The 22,006-nt window shown below is 36.7% G+C and overlaps 1 protein-coding gene across 5 annotated transcripts in view; it reads left to right on the forward strand.

Moving 5' to 3' along the window:
- ATF6 (activating transcription factor 6) overlaps positions 1-22,006 on the forward strand; it is a 210,504-nt gene that overhangs the window by 152,933 nt on the left and 35,565 nt on the right. For all 5 annotated transcript variants that reach the window (XM_063627165.1, XM_063627167.1, XM_063627169.1 and 2 more), the window contains one exon: positions 7,592-7,676. In XM_063627165.1, the coding sequence (XP_063483235.1) occupies positions 7,592-7,676 (85 nt within the window). The remainder of the gene's footprint in view (positions 1-7,591; positions 7,677-22,006) is intronic.

Genomic DNA, 22,006 nt, shown 5'->3' on the forward strand with positions numbered 1-22,006 from the left:
AGTGTTGAGTTTGGCTATTTTGTTAACCCAAGATTCTGAGAGAAAATTTGTTCACTGAAGTACATAAAGCATATTATGGTTAAAATTTCTTATTCCACTTTGTAGTCGGTCTTGTTAAGACTACTCTTTCCTAAAATGTGCTTTAGGGGCATTTTATAGTCCTCCATATTTCTTTATGTGAAGCCAACATCAAAATTGCTTTGAAAAGGATCAAGATCTGGAGTAAAGGCTAGAGGAATAGCTAGACACTGAGTCTCATGCAAGGAGAGAGAACTTTAGAAATGTAAATTACATGAAACCCCTTTTTTCTCCCCTTCCAGAAATTTGTAGAATCATTGATATGAAAGAGTTGGTTAGTATATCTCCCTGTGTTCCCTTCCCACCCTGCTGTGCTGTCTACATAAACACAAGTGGCATTTGAGGTAACTTTGAGATTCTGCTGGGTTAAAAAATATATATTTTTTGTCTCAACCCAACATGTTCCCTCTTTTTTTCAACAAAAAGTATAATGATTCTCTTATATATCTATGTTTAGCTTTTTACTTGAAGTGTTTCCTAATAACTTTTCTCAGGAAACTTGTTGACTCAATTTGCTGTAGCCGTAGACCCTCCTACCTGACCCGCTGTGGTCTGCTTTGGTAGCACACCTGTAGGAGGCAATGTAATCTTCAGGAAATTCACTTCCTACCAGTAGTCCTGAGTAAAGTGAATTTTCTAAAATGAAACATCTTGTAAACATTATATATGACAAACTCCCAAATGGTTAAACTCTTTATGCATTTAGTGTTTGATCTTTTTCCTTAAGAAGACTTTTTTTTGGATTGCTGTCCTGTTGGCACTCAACAAATTACAATTGCTAATAAGTTTCAGAGGCCCTAACTTATTTTCCTAAATCATATACTTCCCAGTTTTTGAAAAGGCTCTCTATTATAGCTAACAAAGTTTTGAACTTTGATTAACTCAAGTGTTTTTTTTTGTTGTTTTGTTTTTTTTTGAGATGGAGTTTCGCCCTGTTGCCCAGGCTGGAGTGCAGTGGCAGCGATCTCGGCTCACTGCAAGCTCAGCCTCCCAGGTTCACGCCATTCTCCTGCCTCAGCCTCCCGAGTAGCTGGGACTACAGGCGCCTGCCACCACTCCTGGCTAATTTTTTTGTATTTTTATTAGAGACGGGGTTTCACCATGTTAGCCAGGATGGTCTTGATCTCCTGACCTGATGATCCACCCGCCTCAGCCTCCCAAAGTGCCGGGATTATAGGCGTGAGCCACTGTGCCCGGCCAACTCAAGTTATTGAATGAAGTAATATGAAGCACATGGGCAGAGACTTCCTGGTCCTATACCTGTCCAAAGCATGTAACCAACATTTTGTCTAAGAGCTTTCCCTAGGGAGATCAATCCTGACCTGGTTTAGAAACATTTTTTCCTGAAACTCTCATCAAAAGAGAAGAATGATTTTGGATGCTACTGTCTTATCCTTAGGAAAGTATTTACAAGAAACCATTTTGACCAAGAAACTCAAAATTAATTCTGGTTTTTAAAAAGAGAGTCATATATCACTCTTAGATTGAACCTTATGAAATTACTGATATTTGACTCACAAAAACGACAGTTTTTTATGGTCCAACCTAATACTTTTTGGTGTTAATAAAAGGGGAGGCAGGGTTAGTTGGGCAGTTTGTGGGGGACATCCTACAGAGTATGACATGAAAAGTATGTCTTAAATCAAAACTTGAATTTGTACTTATTAGGATTTCAAACTCATTTTTCCTCTGGTGACCTTGCCAGCATTATCAGATTTGTATTAAGTGTCAAAAGTTTCCTCTTGTCAAAGCGTAAACCTTGGCTCATTCTTGGGCCATCTGTTGTACACTAATAGTTTTGATTTATTCTTCTGGCTGACATGCATACTAATGGTACAGATGCAAGCTTTATATTTCCTTTTATTGGTCTGTAGTTTTATTGCATATATTAGTGGCACAAATACAGCATTCATATTAGCTATTTATGTTAACTATTTCTAGTTTTGGGGTGACTAGAAATAGTTAATATTCTAGCACATTTGGTTTTTGATCAGGAATTACTATAACTACTAGAAAACAATGCTAGTGCAAAATGTGAATTTAGATCAATAACTCTGAAAGGCCTACTTCTAGTTGATGCTTTAGCTCTAATTTTTGAGGGTTAACATGTTCTTCAACTTCTTTGACGGCTTGAAAGATATGAAATAGAGTGATAGAAGAAAACAAAAGCTCTCTAGGACAGGGACATAGGTTAGAGAAAATTTAATACAAAGCTGTTTTTGAAATAAGGCTAGGTGCTATTTTTAGTTTTGGATCTTCTTTTAACAGTTTCCTATATTGGAAAACCAACCCCATCTCTGGAATCCAGTGGATATGGGCCAAATATAAAATGTTAAGAGGCTGTTGTTACTATTGGTCTGCTATGCAAAACTTTTTCCCTAATAGAGATCTGTGTTGATCCGTGTGAAAGCTGCTCAGTGTCACAAGTGCAGCCTGAGTTTCCTTCATTTCTAGGGGAAATTATGATAGAAATAAATTCCTTTCTGTTAAAGATAAAGGGCTCCAACCTTGAGCCAGAGTTTTCTAATACAGTAGAAGCTATCTTATCTATATAATGGGTACTAATAGATAGTCTGTTAATAAACAATACTGGTTAAAATTATTTTTTAAAAAGATACGTATCTTTATTTCATTTGATTATGTAAATGTGCACTCATTGGCTAGTTTTGTATGTAGGGCCAATTTCTTTTCTTTGAGTCCGAATCCACTCTTCAGAGTTCCACGTTGCCGTTCTCGCATAAACTATACTCACAATTCAGCAACCATAATTTCCAGTATTGGTTACAGTTACTGTAAATTGGAATAAGAACTTAAAGGTACTTGTTAAGCAATCTGAGGGCAGACTATTAAGATTTTTATGGTTGCTTTGCAAGGAGAGAACATTTTAAAACTTATTTTTATCTTTTTGCTCTCTTTTCACACTATTAGTTTATGTAATATTTTATTACACAATTATACTAATACAATTAATGAAAGTAGTCTTGAAAAAAGACACAACTCAACTAGTCGTGAATGTTCCCTGTGCTATGGGCACCAGTTAGTGAGTTTTATAGGGAGAATGGGAAGGGTCATTTAATCAGTTTGTACTCTACATGGATGTGTAGAATCAACATTTGACAACTCTCAGTAGGGCCTAAATTTTATTGTGAGTTGCCATAATTAATTTCAGTAGAGCAAAATGTGGTCCTTTTCTTTGGATAAGCCGGTCTCCAATGCTTTTGTTTTCTTAAAAAGAGAAGAAACGTAACTTTGAAGGCTGTGTTATGCACTAATATTTTGTTGGTTTCTAACAAATTGCTTGGAAGAGGGAATTGGGAGAACTGTATGAAAGTAGCATATTTTCTCATGTACAATATTGCATAACATTAGAAAACTGATGCTTTATTTTCATGGTGAAATGTTTTGGTGTTTCTCCGCGCCCCCCCCCCCCATGTTTCTCTAACTTTTTCTGGGAATAAGAGTAACAGTACATTGATTATAATATTTGTCCACATGATTTCATTCCAGAGGAAATCCTATGGTATCTAAGCCCTACAGAAAGCCTGATAAAGACATTTCAGGAGTTCATTCGAAGATGTCTTAAAATTAGTGACATAGTGGCCGGGCGCGGTGGCTCATGCTTGTAATCCCAGCACTTTGGGAGGCCGAGGCGGGCGGATCACGAGGTCAGGAGATCGAGACCACGGTGAAACCCCGTCTCTACTAAAAATACAAAAAAATTAGCCGGGCGTGGTGGCGGGCGCCTGTAGTCCCAGCTACTTGGAGAGGCTGAGGCAGGAGAATGGCGTGAACCCGGGAGGCGGAGCTTGCAGTGAGCCGAGATCGCGCCACTGCACTCCAGCCTGGGCGACAGAGCGAGACTCCATCTCAAAAAAAAAAAAAAAAAAATTAGTGACATAGTTTTGAGTGACAGTGCCGAAATATATTTCTTTCTATGGCAACATTCTTATTCTACTATCCTTTTTTATTTTTAAGTAGTTTCATTTTTGTCACAGTTGGGTTATTTTAAATGATTTAATTGGAGGGAAAGAAGTACAAATTCATCAAATTGTACCTCCGGAATTGAATTTCCTTCACTAGTTCCTTAATAAGTATTTAAGTAAAAGGGGGTGCGATATCAAGAAGACTAAATTATAAATATGGTTTCTATGCTGTTAAAAAATAACAATCCTGTCCTTGATTAACCATTATGGAGATTCCTCTTGACCAAATATCTTTAGAACTGTTTCACAAATTTATAATTTAACTAGTAATTTGGTTTAGGTTTAGGTTTGAGTGACAGAAAATCCAAAATATTAGTGGCTTAGATAAATTATAAGTTTATTTCTGTCTCATGTATAAGTTTCAGAGATCTAATGATAGCTACTTAATCGTCAGGATCCCTGTCTCCTTCGGTCTTCTTGCTCCATAATCCTCAACTTGCAGCTTCTGTCTCATGGAACAAAGATGGCTACTCCAGCTCTAGCAGTCATATCTGCCTTCTAGCTAGCAAGAAAGAGAAAGGGAAGGAGGAGGGAAGCCTTCTACCATTACCACCTTGAAGAAGTTGCCATTTCTTCTTACAGTCCGTTGACCAGACCGTGTAGCCTTATTTGGTTGCAAAGGAGGCTAGGAAATATAGTCTTTATTCTGGGTGGCCTTGTGCCCAACTAAATATCACAAGTCCTGTTGCTGTTTTAATGTTATAGAGGAAGGAGAGCATATATTGGGTTTAAAAAAAAAAAAAAAAAAGGCTGTTTCTGCCACAATTCAGTTTCCCCAACAAAATAAAAACTTGGATTTATATTCTTTAAAAGAAAATATCCTCTGCAGCACAGTGCTCAATACATGACAGGACACTGTGCTCAGTAAATTTTTTTTAAATGAACAGTAAGGGCCGGGCGCGGTGGCTCACACCTGTAATCCCAGCACTTTGGGAGGCTGAGGCGGGCGGATCATGAGGTCAGGAGATCGAGACCATCCTGGCTAACATGGTGAAACCCCGTCTCTACTAAAAATACAAAAAATTAGCCGGGCATGGTGGCAGGCGCCTGTAGTCCCAGCTACTCTGCAGGCTGAGGCAGGAGAATGGCGTGAACCCAGGAGGCGGAGCTTGCAGTGAATGGAGATAGTGCCACTGCACTCCAGCCTGGGTGACAGAGTAAGACTCCATCTCAAAAAAAAAAAAAAAAAAAAAAAAAGAACAGTAAGAGGCTAGTAAATATTTATTGAGTGAATATAGCTCCTTTGTTTCTGAAAATGTGACTCACAGTATTAATGATCTAAAAAAGAGTAAGATGAACACAGAGAGAAAATAATGATTCAGGGTTCATTGTTGTGAGGTTCAAGGAACATTTATTTTGAGGAAGTAGAGGTAAATATTCAATGAAGTAACTACATGTCCCAGATATATAGATAAGACAGATGAAATATATATATTATATATTATATAGACACTTATTTTTATTATAAGATATGTACTGTTAGAGTTGGTAGTATACCAGCTTTTGTTCCCTGCAGACTGATTTTTGGGCCTCTTGGTAAACAAGTACTTAAAAACTGTTACCCCAGTTTGCAAACCTTTAATAATTAGCGACAAGGCAGGTTAACTGTAATAATTTGTATGCATGCAAGGTGTGATTCTTCTTTTTCATAAATCGTACCTAGTTTTTAGCTTTCTGCTGCAAAAATAACTAGTTTGTTAGAAATTTAGTGAAAAGAAAAAGTAGGAGACACTGTGTTCAGAAGATCATGTTTAAAAACAACAATTAGTATGGCATCTATATCTTAGCAGGAAACTCAGAATTAAGTCTGAGCTTGACCTTAACCCATGACCAGTGGAATCTAAGTTTGTTTATTTTTACAATAGCCTTAATTTGGGGCTTGCAAGTTTTTTGGTTTGTTTTCACATTCAATTTAGAGACTCTGAAGCAGTATTTTAATGATAGGAATTAAGCTATATATAACTTTCATGGCTTGAAGATCAGCAAATTCTGTTTTTTCTTGGTTATAATGTTATCTTACTCAGAAATGTGTGATCTTTGTGTCTAACAATGCACTTAAAAAAACAAAACAAAAAATTCCCTTGCTGCAATGCTGGAATTCTAACAGAATTTACTCATCTTCTCTCTCATCCCCAGTTTTTAAAAACATGTTCTCATGGAAATTTTGCCTTGAATTACACAAAATACAAGCAGTTACTGGAAATGTTTTCTACACAGTTCTGTTCATGTATATCAATTTCAATTTGTTTTTCACTTTTTAGATTTTTTTCTTAGTTTTGCTGATAATCACTTCATAATCATACCAACTTTGAACTCTGAAGTTGTGTTGAATTTTTATTGCTTTCAGCTGTATCAGATCCTACTTTTTGATGAGTTATTTCATATAGTAAGTTCGTTGAATGAATGGTGAAACAATGAACACAGGAACAAGAAAAGAAAGCAAAATGCGTCAAACTTAGGTTTAGTTTTATCTCCAGTTTAACCATGCTCCCTTAAATGGAAATGCTAATATACTTTTTTTTTCTTTTTTCTGTGACAGTTCATATGTTTTTGCTAGGAAGAAGAGGAGTTATTGAAAACAGTAGTTAATATCAACGTTATAAGTCATTTATAATCAGCCTTAGAATGCCTACAGATGTATATACATTTTTCAAAACACTTATACTCTGCCTTTTCTGAAGCCAAGCTTCTCTTGGCTCATTCTTACTTTTAGTACTTGTGTGCTGGAAATTAGAAACCTCAGATGCCCTACGCAATGTAGACTATACAATTGTGCTAGGCATGTATTTATAATTCTTTAATTCTTCTACCAAACTGTATGCTTTTTAAGGGCAAAAACTGTACATCTTCTTTAGCATGCACCTGTCACTTGCAAATAAATGTCTAATGCTGTGGTCCCTTCAAAGGGAGAAGAGGAGGCTAAGCAGGCAAGGCTCTAGGCCTTGGCCCTGCTTCAGTCAGAATTTTTCTTCTACATGTTGATAGTTTCTTTCTTCTACAGGTAGAAAATTCCTGGGATAACAGGAATTTTGATGGGAAAAAGAGTTTATTGCCTTTAAAAAAAAAGTTTGAAAATGACTGTTTGGGGGATAGATACTTTCAGTATCTTGTGACATTATCTAGTCTAGCCCCCATCATTTTACAGGACTGGAAACTGAAACACAGAAAGGATATGTAGTCTTGTCCAGATTATACAGCTATTTAGTGGCAGAATTAGAATTAAAATCCCTTGTCTTGACTGCTTGACCAGTATTCTTTATAGTGTGCTACAGCATATGTGTTGTAAAAACCTAAGAGTTTTCCAAGATCACTGTATAGTGCCTGGCAACGGTAGACACTCTGTAAATGTGTATTACATTAATGAATGAATGATTCTAAGATGGTTTGTAGTTAATTAAGCCAACTCGAAATAAAAACTATAATTTTTCATCATCCCAACGAAATGTTGGCCTCTTAGAAGCCCTGAATTTGGCCTGTTCTAGGACTAAGCCAATTGTTATATGTAACAGATTGTTCTTTGTTAATTTTAGGATCACCTGCTGTTACCAGCTACCACCCATAACAAGACCACAAGACCAAAAATGTCAATTGTGTTACCAGCAATAAACATAAATGGTAAGTTGAAATTCTGGTTTATGAACAATATGAGATTTCTTTGTTTAACCAAGATTCTCTTTATTAGTTCAAAGACATTTAAAATGTTCAGTTAAATGAGTATATATCCATACATTATTTCTGAAACATTTTTCCACTGTTTTATTATTTTTAAAATCCATTATTCTTTTTTAAAAAATTACTACATCCCTAAAAGAAAAAGTAGCTTTCTTTTACTTACAAAATTGGAAAAGCTAGCATCTTGACTGCTCTACAGACTTGCATCTGGGACCCTTCTAGTCATAAATGTAGTGTGAGAAGCCCCTGCTGTGTTCTGACAGTGAATTTGTAAATTAGATTTTTGGAACTCAAAGCAGTTTCCTGTGTTACCTAAATGTTGATATCATCCTAGACCATGCCACAGAAGCCTATTTATGTTTAATTGATAATACTGATGAGTTTGACACTGATAGTATTACTATTGCATTTTGTTGTATTACTAGCCCTGGACATTAAGCAAAATACAAATAATAATATAATGCACAGATGTTAAGGCATAATATACCTGCTTATAGTTTAGAAGAAAAAAAAAAGACAAGCACAAAAATCACTGTACTCCAAAGAGAAAGTCACATAAGTAATATGTGAGGTACTAAGAAATCTAGCGAAGGAGAGATTACTTCCAGCTTGATTCTTCATGGAGAAGAGAAATAACTCACTCCCATTACCAGTTGTGGATTATAAATGAGCACAGTGTATGTTATTGACTAGTTGCTTTCTCTGACACATTGTATTGAAAATCGGAGAGTTGGCCATCTTTTTCAAGCTTGTGTATCTCACATAATGGAGGTACTAGTAAATTTTCTGTCTGGTAGCAAAAACCTCATAGTATATGAAGAAGATGAAAATGAAAAGCCCTTTGAACTAACCTGCAGTTGAACCAGTTCACATTTTGATTGATAAATATAATTAAACCTTCAAATACAATTATAAAACAAAACACTAGAATTTTGGGGGGATTCCAGATAAGTTTCAATAAAATTTAGTCTTTAGGGGAAAAGTAGTATTCATCATACATTTTAAGACCATAGAGGACCTTAGAATTTCGTGAGCTGTATATAGACAGCTTATTAGAAATGCTTAGGAAGTAACTTCATAGACATAAACATAAATGGGCTTTTTGTTAAAGCATAAAAATTACAATATTTACTTAGCCTTACAAAGACATTCAGAATAAGTTTAAGAAAAACAGTAACATTGAGAAGAACATCTCTTTCTTCAGTAAAGACATACCTCTGAAGTTACTCATGGAGTAATCATTTACTATCTGAAGAAGAATATATTCCAAAGTGCATTTTATTACATTCCAAAGAATGTATTTAGGAAGTCTCACTTATTCTCAATCTATAGGTACTTAAGTTTCTCTGCCTAAACTAGAATAGACCAAAGGGTCAGCTTATGCTCAGAAAGGCTATTTTCTAAGCTTTATTAAGGCAGAATTCACTTAATTTTGTTCTTCTGATATTGGGTTCTTATGCAAGAGAATGCCTGGTCTTATTTTGTAACAGTGAGCTATCTATTTATATTAAGCCAAAACCAACAAGATGCTGTTTGACTATGTTTATCTTGGCCAGGTGACTGATTTTTGAAGAGGAGCCTTTCATGGATTTGGAAAATCCAGTCATTAGAGGATCATTGTCTTTTTAATCTGTTTCAGACTCTTTGTAAATAGTCTTTTTAAAAACTTCCCTTTTTAGGATAAGTCCTATTAAAAAATTCAAATTCAAATTCAAGAAATATTGATTGAATATATACCGTGTTTCAAGTACCATGCTACATCCTCAGCCTTCTCTCTGAACAGTCTTGCTCTGAGGATACTTCTTAAATTAGAGCCTGATTTTTTCCCCTTCCTCATATACCTCAAAGTCTGCAGCAGGGCAGGTGGTATCCTTGCTTCCCACTACAACTTTCTAACTATTTCTCCTTCTTTCTCCTTCAGTCCCCTTAACATCTTGCAAATCTATCACATCCCACTTTACTCCTCTAACCCTTATTTGTTGCTGTCGTCTACTCCACCTTCACTGACGACTCCTCCACTGCCTCTGTCATCCTGCTGTCTAACTTCAGCATCCCCGTAGAGAAGTCATTAGTACTCTAGCCTTTTTTGATCCAGTCATCTTTTATTCTGCGCCACCTCAGCCTCCCATCCATATGGTCATAATCTAGACCTTATCATCATCAATAGCAGCACTCCCTTTGAAATCTCCTTTTCAGGCATCCCACTCTCTGACTGTTACTCTCTTACTTTAAAACTCACACTCCAACTACTCTCTTACCACACAAGTCTACAGTCCTTTGACCCTGCCACTTCTTTTCTGTGTCCATCACATCCTTAATGGCCATACATTCCTCCTTACCCAGCTTAAATTCCATGGTCCTGTACTGTCACCACTCTCTTGTGAACACCCCTTACTTCCTGGCTCCTTTCTTAGGTCTCACTTTCTTGGAAAAACTGCTCTCTAGGTAAACCCAGCACTTCTCTCTATGCCTGCTCTGAAGCAGCTGAAAATTGCTAGAAAGTATCATTCAGTGAGAACAAGTAGATTCACTTCAAATTTATGACCATTAATTTCAAAGGGATATTTAATATTGCCAGTGATTACTAGTAAATTCACTTTCCCTGTCTCTCTGAAAAAAGAATTTCTCACCTTCTCTTGTCAAAACTCCAACATCCTCTCTTCCCACCCCCTCAGCTGATGAACTCACCAAATACTACACTGAGAAAATAGATGTCATCATGCAAGAGCTACATCATGTTTCCACTACTACCGGCCCAGCTGCATCTACACCCACAAACTCTGCCTTCCCTCTTGTTGCACTGAAAGAAAAGTCTCTTCCATTGGGTTCTAAATCCCAGCTTTGCTACTTGCTAGATATGTATCATTGGGCAAGTTAATTAACTTTTCTGTACCTCAGCTTCCTCATCTGTAAAAGAAGATATTAGTAATACCTTCCTCTAAGAGTTGATGTGAGAATGAAATGAGTAAAAAAGCTTTAAATAGTGCCTGACTATTTTGGGGTTAGCTGCTGTTTTACTGCAATAATCATCATTGCCATTGTCCTTAAGACATCATCGCCAACTTCTAAGGTAATTTCTTCCTTTTGGACCCTGACTCCTAGCACTTCTCACAGTGCTCAAAGACTTTACTCTGCATTTATACCATTCCTCTTTTATACAGTTTCTTCTTCTCTACTGGGTCATTCCCATCAGCATACAAATGTCTTTTTTTTTTTTCTCAAGGGAGGGACTCATTCTGTTGCCCAGGCTGGGGTACAATGGCGTGACCCATGGCTCACTCCAGCCTCCATCTCCTGGGCTCAAGCAATTCTCCCACCTCAGCCTCCCGAGCAGCTCCTGAACACAGGCACATTCGACTCCCAGCTAATTTTTAAATTATTTGTAGAGACAGAGTCTCCCTATGTTGCCCAGGTTGGTCTTGAACTCCTAGGCTCAAGTGATCCTCCTGCCTCAGCCTCCCGAAGTGCTAGGATTACAGACATGAGCCACTGCACCCAGCCCAAAATATCTTAATATTACTGTTACCTCTGGTGTAGGGAGACTTCTTTGACTTCACATACTATTTCTCTGTTACCCTTTAGAGCAGAACTCTCAAAAGACTTACACTCATTGCTTCTACTTCCTTACCTCTGATTCTGTCTTCTTTTCACCCTTACCAAGCTTTTGCCATTTCACTTCATGAAATGCTCTTGCCCTTCCACTCCACTGAAATGCTGTTGCAAAAGGGAAGTCAATGACAAATACCTCTCCAAGTCGAAGGTCATGTCTCCATGGTCATCTTACTTGACCTCTCGACAGTATTTGACACAGCTAAGTATTCCCTCTTTTTTTTAGTCCACCCAATTCTTATTTTTAAAAATTTCAAATCTATAGAAAAGTCGACAGATGAGTGCAGTAAATATCTAGAGACCTTTAACTAGATATCACCAATTGTTAACATTTTTCTATATTTGTTTTATATCTATCTATGTACACTCACCAGATTTTAAAACCTATTTGAGAGTGAATTGCAGATAACATGATGCTTTACCCCTAAATATTTGAAAATACATCTGCTATAGAAAGGACTTTCTCTTACATAACCACAATAAAATGACGATACCAAAAAAGTTTAACATTGATACAGTAGAGTTCAATGTATAGCATATATTCAAATCTCTCCATTTGCCCCCAAAATATTCTTTATAACTTTTTAAATATATGTTCCAAAGATTATACATTACACCCACTCATCATACCTCTTTGGTTTCCTTTAATCTAGAAAAGCTCCTACCCTTTTTACTGTCTTTCATGACATTTACATTTTTAAAAATTAGACTTATTTAGGTATAATGTACATACAATAAAATTCACCAATTTTTTGTATACAATGTAATGAATTTTGACAAAAGTAAACCATTGTGAAGCCACCATTTCAACCAAGATATAAATGTTGTCACTGCTTCAAAAAATTCCCTCATGCTCCTTTCCAGTCAGTCCCCTCCTGTACATTTTTGGCATCCCTTCTTTCTTGAAATGTTATTTTCTAGGCTTTCATGATACCATGACTTGTCTAGGTTTCCTCCTGTATCTCCTTAGTCAGCTTATCCAGCTTTTCCTCTTCTGTGAGGATGGAATCTTGTTTGTTATGTTTGCTGCTTACCACCATATCCCCAGCCCCTGGAACAGTACCTGGTGTAGGAAACCTTGAAAGATGAGGCACTTTCATTTACATTAACTCATGTCATGCTGAGCTGCCAGCTAAGTGCAGGTTAACTGTTCTTTATTCAAATGCTTGGGATCATGTGGTGTGAATCCATTGGTCAAAAAGGAAAGATAAGAAGGACAAAATGCATGGGACCAGAATTATTTCAGATTTTGGATTGTTTCAGATTGTGGAATATTTGCATATACATAAGGAGATATCCTGGGGATGGGACCCAAGTCTAGACATGAAATTTATCATTTATGTTTCAGATACACCTTATATACACAGTCTGAAGGTAATTTTATACACAATTTTTTTTTTTTTTTTTTTTTGAGACAGAGTCTTGCTCTCCCGCCCGGGTTGGAATGCAGTGGTGCGATCTCTGCTCACTGCAAGCTCCGCCTCCTGGGTTCACACCATTCTCCTGCCTCAGCCTCCTGAGTAGCTGGGACTACAGGCGCACGCCACCACGCCTGGCTAATTTTTTGTATTTTTAGTAGAGACGGGGTTTCACCGTGTTAGCCAGGATGGTTTCGATGTCCTGACCTCGTGATCCGCCCACCTCGGCCTCCCAAAGTGCTGGGATTACAGGCGTGAGCCACCGCTCCCGGCCTTTATACACAATTTTTAACAATTCTGCTCATGAAACAAAGTTAATATACATTGAACCATCAGAAAATAAAGGTGTCAGGTGTGGATTTTCCACTTGCGGCATCACGTCAACACTCAAAAGGTTTTAGATTTTGGAGCAATTTGGATTTCAGATTTTTGGATTAGGGATACTCAACTTTTATTCTCTTTATTTTTTATAGATAATGCCTCAAGAAAGTAATTCATATCATTTACACAACCACTATATAGCAGAGCCAAGATTTACATACATTGTATAAAATATCTTCTAATTAATTACATTATTAATTCAGTATTAAAGACAGATGTGCAAGGATTGAAAATATTTGGGACTCCAAAATTTAAGATTTTTATACCATTTTATTCCTACACTATAAGGTTGAAAGATTCATTGGGAGCAGTATAACATAATACAGTCATTTCAATTTGATAGGTATACGTTTGTTGAATAAAAGAATAAGAAAGGTAAATGTTATTGAAAATATTTTACTAGTTTAATAATATTTTATATAATTAATAATAGTTGGAAAGCACAAATTAGTCTAATCTTTTCAAGTGTAAAGTAATTAAAACATATACTAGGCTACCTTTCTACCACATTGAGATTTGGACTTCAGAGTGAATTGAAATTATCAGCCTCCTTTTCAGCAATTGTTCTATAAATAAAACCATGCAAAAGGTTGTCCTATAGGAAACTATAATTCTATAGGATTCTTCAAGACCCAGAGATAAATTTCTTTGGCTTATTAGACTTATGGATTTGACAAATTATATTATAATTACATAATGTATAATCTGAAGAGTTTAAGTTATGTAGGCACAAAAAGTTTGAGTGCCTATTTGTTGAAAGAGCAGAGACATTGTGAGGATATCCCTAATATCAGAGTTGTTCATTCTGAGCATATAAGGGTTTGAGAAAGTTGAATAAAATACATTTTCTGTCATTTCTGAGTTTAAAAGTTACATACAACTTGGAAACAAAAATGAGTTGTGGAGGTGATCCCTCTCTCTGACTCAAGTGGAGCTTGTGAAATTTTGGAGAGGGTGGCAAAGGACAGAAAGTGAAGACAGAAATTCAGATTTTATTGAGCAACTGGTTTGTGTAATATGCTGGATGGGGATATTTGTAAGATGAATTTGATTTTCCAATTTAAGCACAGTAAATTACATTTCCAGGTCAATGTCTGGTCTTAAACTGTAATGTATTATGATTATACTTTGTGGTTTTGAGCCATGGAAGAAAGTTTCAGAAATCGCTAAAGAGAGTAGGATATGGGTGTGAAATTAATGCCATTTAGAAATCACCACTCATATCGTCTGTGTTCTCCATGCCAGTTTTATTTTTATAATTGATTGTTTTTTACTTTGCATTCTGTTTATTATTTAAATTCCTTTGTTTCATAAGAGAGTTGAAAACAGGTTAGTAAAGCCGCAAGAAAGTAAGTCTTTCTTTGTCCGAGGAAGTTGTCACACAGAAGATTATTGAAATAAAAATAGAATGCTAGGTATGCTTTGAAAAGGCTTTTTTAAAAAAGGATTGCATGGTTGGTGGAACAGTGGATGATGGACTAAAAGCTACTGATTTCTTTTTTTTAAAGGATTTTGGAAGTCCTACTAGTAGTTACTATAAGCTAACATTTCCTGCTTTTAAGTTATTTCTACTTACGTTGTGGTAAAACTGCTCATTTCCTTTCTTCCACTCTTGATAAATAATTGAACAAGATAGAGCATAGAAGAGGGGTTTTTTTATTTGATTTTTTAGTGATATGTTTTTTTTTTTAATGGTAGATAGCTAAACTTTGTAGATATCTTTCATAAGGGAAGGAATTCTATGAACAAGCCATCAGCAGATATGTTTCATAATTTGGCCAACATGTTCATTGATTTGTTTTTACCATTTCCCTTCCCTTCTGTATGCCATGTACCTGTTTGTGTGGTACATGTGTAATAAAAATAAACAACTGTTTATAACTGTTACTTGAATTAAGGGCCCACGTAGATGAACAAATGACTACCAGGCTAAACTGTAATTATATTTAATCTCAAAGTAATTTCCATCCATATAAAGAAAATCTAGAAGAGCTTAATAGCAATGGTCGCAAATACTAGTGCCAGCACATGCAACACGTTTTTAGTTGGAGAGGTCCTAACAGAAGGGTAGGAAGCAAACCAACCAAATAAATGTGTTGGTTTTAAAAATAAAAGAATGTTCATATAACTGCTTTTGATGATCACAGTTTTTTGGCCTATCCCAAGGCAAATATATTTGGAAACTGTCCTATTCATTCTGCTCAAGCAGCCTGGTTTCCTAAGCAGGTCAAGAGTTTTTCCTTTTACCCTTCTCAATTTATTTCTCCTTAAAGGTCTGCAGGTTGTCTATTTAAAAAAAAAAAAAAATGTATTATCTACCTTGCATTTTCATTGTAATTCATTTCATTTCAATTTCATATAATTGCATCCAGACAGTTGAATGGAGTCTTCACTTAAAACTATGTTTTAGTTTTTAAAAAATACATAATCATAGTTCTCTTTCTCTCTCTCTTTTTTTTTTTTTTTTTTTTTTTTTGAGACAGAGTTTCTGCTCTGTCACCCAGGCTGGAGTGCAGTGGCACGATCTCGGCTCACTGCAACCTCCACCTCCTGTGTTCACGCCATTCTCCTGCCTCAGCCTCCCAAGTAGCTGGGACTATAGGCACCCGCTACTATGCCCGGCTAATTTTTTATATTTTTAATAGAGACGGAGTTTCACCATGTTAGCCAGGAAAGTCTCGATCTCCTGACCTCATGATCTGCCTGCCTCGGCCTCCCAAAGTGCTGGGATTACAGGCATGAGCCATCACGCCTGGCCCTTTTTTTTTTTTTTTTTTTTTTTTTTTAGGAGACAGGATCTTGTTATGTTTCCCAGGCTGAACCTGAGCTCCTGGGCTCAAATGATCCTCCCACCTCAGCCCTCTGATAAGTAGCTGGGACTATAGGCATGTGCCACTGCACCCAGCTTTAGTTCTCTAACTTTTGACTCATTATTAAAACTAGTAGTAAAATTCCCATACTAAGAATTTCCACTGAGGAAAGGAGAAAAATCACACTATTCACCTGAAAAAATAATTTTTTTTCTCAAAACATATATACAGATCCACTAATTATGTGCAACTGGCAAGTAAAAGATGAGAGTTCACATTTACTCTACTAACTTCAATAGGTACTACCTTTGTAGAGACCTGAGGCCTGAACTGATTTGGCAGTTGTCTACAGAGAAGGCAATCACCTACAGAGACACAGTATGAATCAAATTATCTTTAGAATTTAGTGGAATTTGGCTGAATTCCTTAGATCCGTTTTTAGCTCACTGCCCCACATTGATGCTAAGATACCAGTTAGGCCTAGACCAACAATGATGATTTAGATCAATTCTAAACCAGAAACAATAGGCTGATTTATTTTTAAGACATCAGTTAGGTACCAGGTAAGATAAATTCCCAATGTCTATGGTATAGAATCAAAAATTAGAAGAATATGATACATAATAGAATATTGATGACTAGCATCAGTTGGTACCTTGGGAGATAAAAATTGAACTGGGCTATCAAGGATATTTAGAATATAAGGATAAAGAAAATATAAGGTATTTGTGTAAGGCATCTAGCTACAAGTTGCAAAAACCTAAGATTTGGCTTAAATAAGTTGGTTTCATTTCATTTCATTTCTTTTCTTTTCCTTTTCTTTTTCCTTTCCTTTTCCTTGCCTTTCCCTTGCCTTTCCCTTCCCTTTCCTTTTCCTTTCCTTTCCTTTTTCAGAGTCTCAATCTGTCACCCAGGTTGGAGTGCAGTGGCGTGATCTTCGCTCACTGCAACTTCTGCCTCCTGGGTTCAAGTGAGTCTCCTGAGTAGCTGGGACTACAGGCACACATCAGCATGCCCAGCTAATTTTTGTATTTTTAGTAGAGACTGGGTTTTGTCGTGTTGGCCAGGCTGCTCTCGAACTTCTGGCCTTAAGAGATCCACCCTCGGCCTCCCAAAGTGCTGGGATTACAGGTGTGAGCCACCGTGCCTGGCCTTCAGTTGTTTTTTGTTTGTTTTATTATATTGAGAAGTCCACAGCAAAGAATCACAGTGAATGAGCCAGTTGCTGTGTTGAGTCAACAACTTAAGAGCGGCTAAGGCCAAGATTGCTGAAATTCTTTTGGCCTTTCCCAGATGATCACAAAGTGACTGTTGCAGCTCAAGCCATCATATTTGTATTACAGGCAGAAAAAAGGAGGTGTCTATCAAGAAAGCAGACATTTTCCAGAAATTTCTAGAAAGCTCTGCTTATGTCTTATTGAACATAAACTGTGTCAACTATTTAGGCCTGGCTTCAAAGTAGGCTCAGAAATATAATATTCTAACTAGGCATACTATGATTTGAAAAAAAAATTGGAGTCCTTTTAGTAAGGATCTCCCCTCGGCCTCCCAAGTTGCTGGGATTACAGGTATGAGCCACCGTGCCTGGCCATCAGTTGTTTTTTGTTTGTTTTATTACATTGAGAAGTCCACAGCAAAGAATCACAGTGATGAACCAGTTGCTGTGTTGAGTCAACAACTTAAGAGCGGCTAAGGCCAAGCAGCAGCTGCTTGCTGCAGCACTCCATCATATGCTAAATTGGAATTGAGCAAAGTGTCTGAGAAGAGACAGTAAAGAGAGGATTCATGTTGAAAAGAGAAATATTTATTTATTGCATGGGATGCAGCCAGGTGATTTAGGTCATTAATGAGTTGAGGAAGTAACTTTAAACTATCAAACATAAGAATAACACAATGAAGACTCTATTAAGAGATTATTAATCTGGCTAAGAATTGTATATAGAAAAAAAAATGAAGAGAGAAGATGAGCTAGGATAGATACTAGGATAGATACTTTGGAACAATCTCGAGATGAAGTGATTCAAAGCTTGGAATGGGAAGAAAGGAAAAATTTCCAAAGAAATTCCAAAGGAAAAATCTATATCATTTGGCAGCTGATGATTTATAAAGGAGAGAGAAGGAAAAGCTGATTCCATGATTTTGAGACCAGAACACTGAGAGACTAGGACTGCCATTCAAAGAAATGGATAAAATGGGAGGGACAGTGTGAGATTTACGCATCTTGAATTAGAGATGTCATTGGTGGGTATTTTTGTGTATCTCTTGTAACAGATTGGTGGGTATTTCTGTGTATCTCTTGTAACGGAATACCAAGTAATTCTTTTTTTTTTTTTTAATGATTTCCATAAGCTTTTTTATTACTACATCTATAATGTGTATTTTATGAGCAATCATAAAGAAAATTACATTTGGGAATTATCCTATGTCTACTAAAACATTTGCCAGGTTTAATATCATATTGTGAAAAGTGGAATAGATGAATTTCATTTTCTTTCCTTTTTGTTAGATACTACCAGCCCCTCACAAGTTAGTGTCCCTTTCCGTCTGTTGTATTGTCTTAGACTTCTCATTCACCACCTTGATGCTTTTACAAGATACAAAACTTATGGAGATAGGCATGGGGCAGCAAGAAATACAGAGTGGGGATCTGCAGAGAAAAGAAAGATGAGCCCTCTTTCTTTGCTTGTTTTCTCTGTTTGTTTGTTTTGTTTTTTTCTTTGCTTTGCCTTGGGCATGATTGGGATTACTGAGATTATTCCTCTTGTCTATATTGTTGCGGTAGTATTTTAACTGGTCTCCCTAATTTGTTATTTTTCCATCTTAATTCCTACAATTCACCCTGCATACTGCTGCCAAGATGAGTCATCCTTACATACTGCTTTTGTTATATCATTATCCTTCTTGAGAACCAGCAGTGGATTTTCAGTGTCTATCAGATGAAATCCAAATGCTTTAGCCTGGCATCAAAGGCCCAGGACAGTCTGTCCCCACATTATCTTTTCAATTCAGTTCTAACCAAACTGTTCTACTAACAGTTCCTTGAATCTGTTTTCATTAGTTCATTTAAAAATACTCATTCACTGATTCTCCTTTATGCCTAATGCTGGAGATACCAACATAGAATAAGGTATCCATGATTTGTACTTTACTGTAGCCTCTAAGTGGAAGAGACAGAAGAAAACAAACAAAAAAAAAATTAACAACCCAAACAAAACAATTGCAGCTTATGACAGTTTGGGAGAAAGAAAGAAATATGGTCCCTTCATGAAATATGGTGGGAGTCAGGGATAGAGAAGACCTTTTTGATTGGGTACTGAGGGGATGACAGTTAAACCAAGATCTGAAGGATGGGAAGAATCAACTGTGAAGAGCCAAGGGGCAGAAGATTCCAAGCAGAGGGAGCAACAAGAGAGCAGAGGCCCTGAGCCTGGAAAGAATGTGTTAGTTTTAGGATTTGTCAGAAGACCAGTAAGGCTAGAGTAGGACCCAGTAGGGAGAGGTAGGAATGATACGAGATCAGATCAGGAAGGTAAACAGGGGCCACATCAGACAGGGAATTGTAGGCAGTGGTGAAGAGTTGTGATTTATCAATATAGTGGGAAGGTGCTGAGGAGTTTGAGGTGGGAAGTGACTTGATCTGATGTACATGTAAAGAGATCACTCTATTTTTGCACATGTGGTGTCCATGTCTTAGATTACCTGCCCTCTTCCCTCCAGGCTATCTCCTACCCATCCTTCAAAATCCAGCTGAAATCCTACCACCTCTGCAAAACTTTTGCTTTACTTCCGTGGACCACTAGAATACTTCTGTAGGTCCTAGAATAAATAGTCTTTCCTCCACTGAACATCCTTAATGTAACCACCTCTCATTTATGGCTTTATCTAACACTACTCAAAGATAATTACCTTGAAGGTGTTTATTTTTTTTTTTATCTGTGTCTCTTCCTCCTCTTCATCCCATGCCTAAAGAAATGCTCTGATACTTAATTTTTAATATATACTTAGTGTTGGGAAATTTTTGCCTTTTTATGATTCACAAAAAATAGCTGTTCTATAGCTGTATCTTGCCTCCCTCATTTCCTCTGGTTGGCCTTACTTTTCTCTTATTTCTTGAAGTCATTAGTGCATCCATTTTTAACTCTTCCCAAACCATTAGATTTTCTCCCACTTAGCAGAGCCTCTTCTGAACTCTCTACTATAAGGTAAACCTGGAAATAAATAGATTTCTTTAGTGGAAAAAATAGGGTTAATGGTAGAGCTGCCTTTATGTACTTGGAATGCTATTACTTTGCCAAGAATGATTATTGTGTTGATGATTTATTGGCAGTTGCATGGGTAATTTTTCCATGAATAGTTTGTCTTTATTGTATTTGATTTACTAATTAATTATTTAGTTTATAGGAACCTTCACAAGACCCCAGAGGTTTAGATTCAATCAGCTTGCATTGAACCTTCTAGGATATTAGTTACTTCTTTGACCCAAATGAGCCAGTTGCTGAGTCCCCTGTACCTAAGTGACCTTCAGAGTCTTGTTAGCTTTCAGTGAGATCACATTCACTCTTTTTTTTGCCTTGTGGCAAAAATCTGTTTCTACTCAAACAGATGATTTAGCTTTCAACAAATAAAAACTAGAGATCAGCATCTATTTAAGCCAACAGAGATGGTTTGAGCCTCCCACTAACTCTCCAAAGTCTGTGTTATTTTTTATTTTTTAACGTTAAGCTCCTCATAATGGATTTATCTTTGTATGGGGAAATCAAGAACCTTGCACTTTGTCAGAAGATGAGCCACTTCACATAATCTCAAGTTTCTATGTTTTAGAAGAATTGCTTAGTAAGCACAGGTTCAACTGCTCTGTGTTCTCTCTTTTGCAGTTACACCAACTGGAAACATTGGGGATCATAACTTTCTGTGGAGTGTTACATAGGTGTGTCAGCACTTACATGATACTTTCTTTGTTATTTAAGACATCTGCAAGCTGAGGATGGCCAGTGTCATTTCACAGATGTACATGCCAAAGACATGGTAGTTTTCGTTGACATTGGGAAATACTACTTCTCTTGAGCTTTTACAAATAAAAGTTAGACAGTTCTAAGAAATCCATATTTTTTTAAAAATCTGGAATCTTGACATTGAAAATATAAATGCAGATTGTTAATTATATGTTCCTGTGTTGAGAAAGCATTCTTGCTTTGGGGATCTTGAGTAATCAGACAAGAGTTGCCTTTGAACTCAACCAAGTATCCATAGAGATATTTGCCTCTATATGTATTATTAATTTTACAGAAACAAATGCCTAGCTTAAATATAATATTTAGATTTAATAATGAGACAAATGTAAGCTGCACAATGGTTTGTTGCTAGGAAAGGAATTGTTAGGAAGGCCATATAAGCAGTTTCTTTGAAGATACCTAGGACCTATCTCTTTCTTTTCACTCTAACTATTATGTAGGACAGAACCTTGTGGGAAATGTGATCTACTTGGCATCATTATGGTATGGATTAGGACAAAGAAAGATGCATTAATATTCCTGTATTCATGCCATAAAATATCATGGTTAAAAAGGCCTTAGTACAAAGTTATCCATGGTAACTCCCTTCTAGGGATTGGATTCCTTTCTGCAACATGTTGCTGTGTGGCCAACAAGTTTAGATATAATCACCTCCACGTATAGAGACTGCCTGCTTTAAATAGCTCTGGCAATTTGTAAATTGTTCCTTTTCTGTCTCTTAAATCCTCAGGATTATATATAATATTTCTTCCACATAACAAACCTTCAGCTGTGTGTATGCTATATACCCTCTGAGTCTTCACATCCCAAGACCTTCCAGTTTTTGGAAGCTATTCTTATGACCTGGGTTCATGGTGCCTCGATTCTGGTCATTCTCTTCTGAATGGGCCATGGTTTTTCCACATCTGTTAAAGAGGGCCGATGAATGCTGAGCATAGTGGAGTATCTCCTAATTCTATATAGTGTATTTCTATTCGTGAAACCAAGGTGTTTTTTTCTAGTTACATCATAGATTGTACCTTCTGTCAAATATAGTCTTTAGC

This window comes from Symphalangus syndactylus, chromosome 12 (genome assembly GCF_028878055.3).
Source record: "Symphalangus syndactylus isolate Jambi chromosome 12, NHGRI_mSymSyn1-v2.1_pri, whole genome shotgun sequence".
Lineage (NCBI taxonomy): Eukaryota > Metazoa > Chordata > Mammalia > Primates > Hylobatidae > Symphalangus > Symphalangus syndactylus.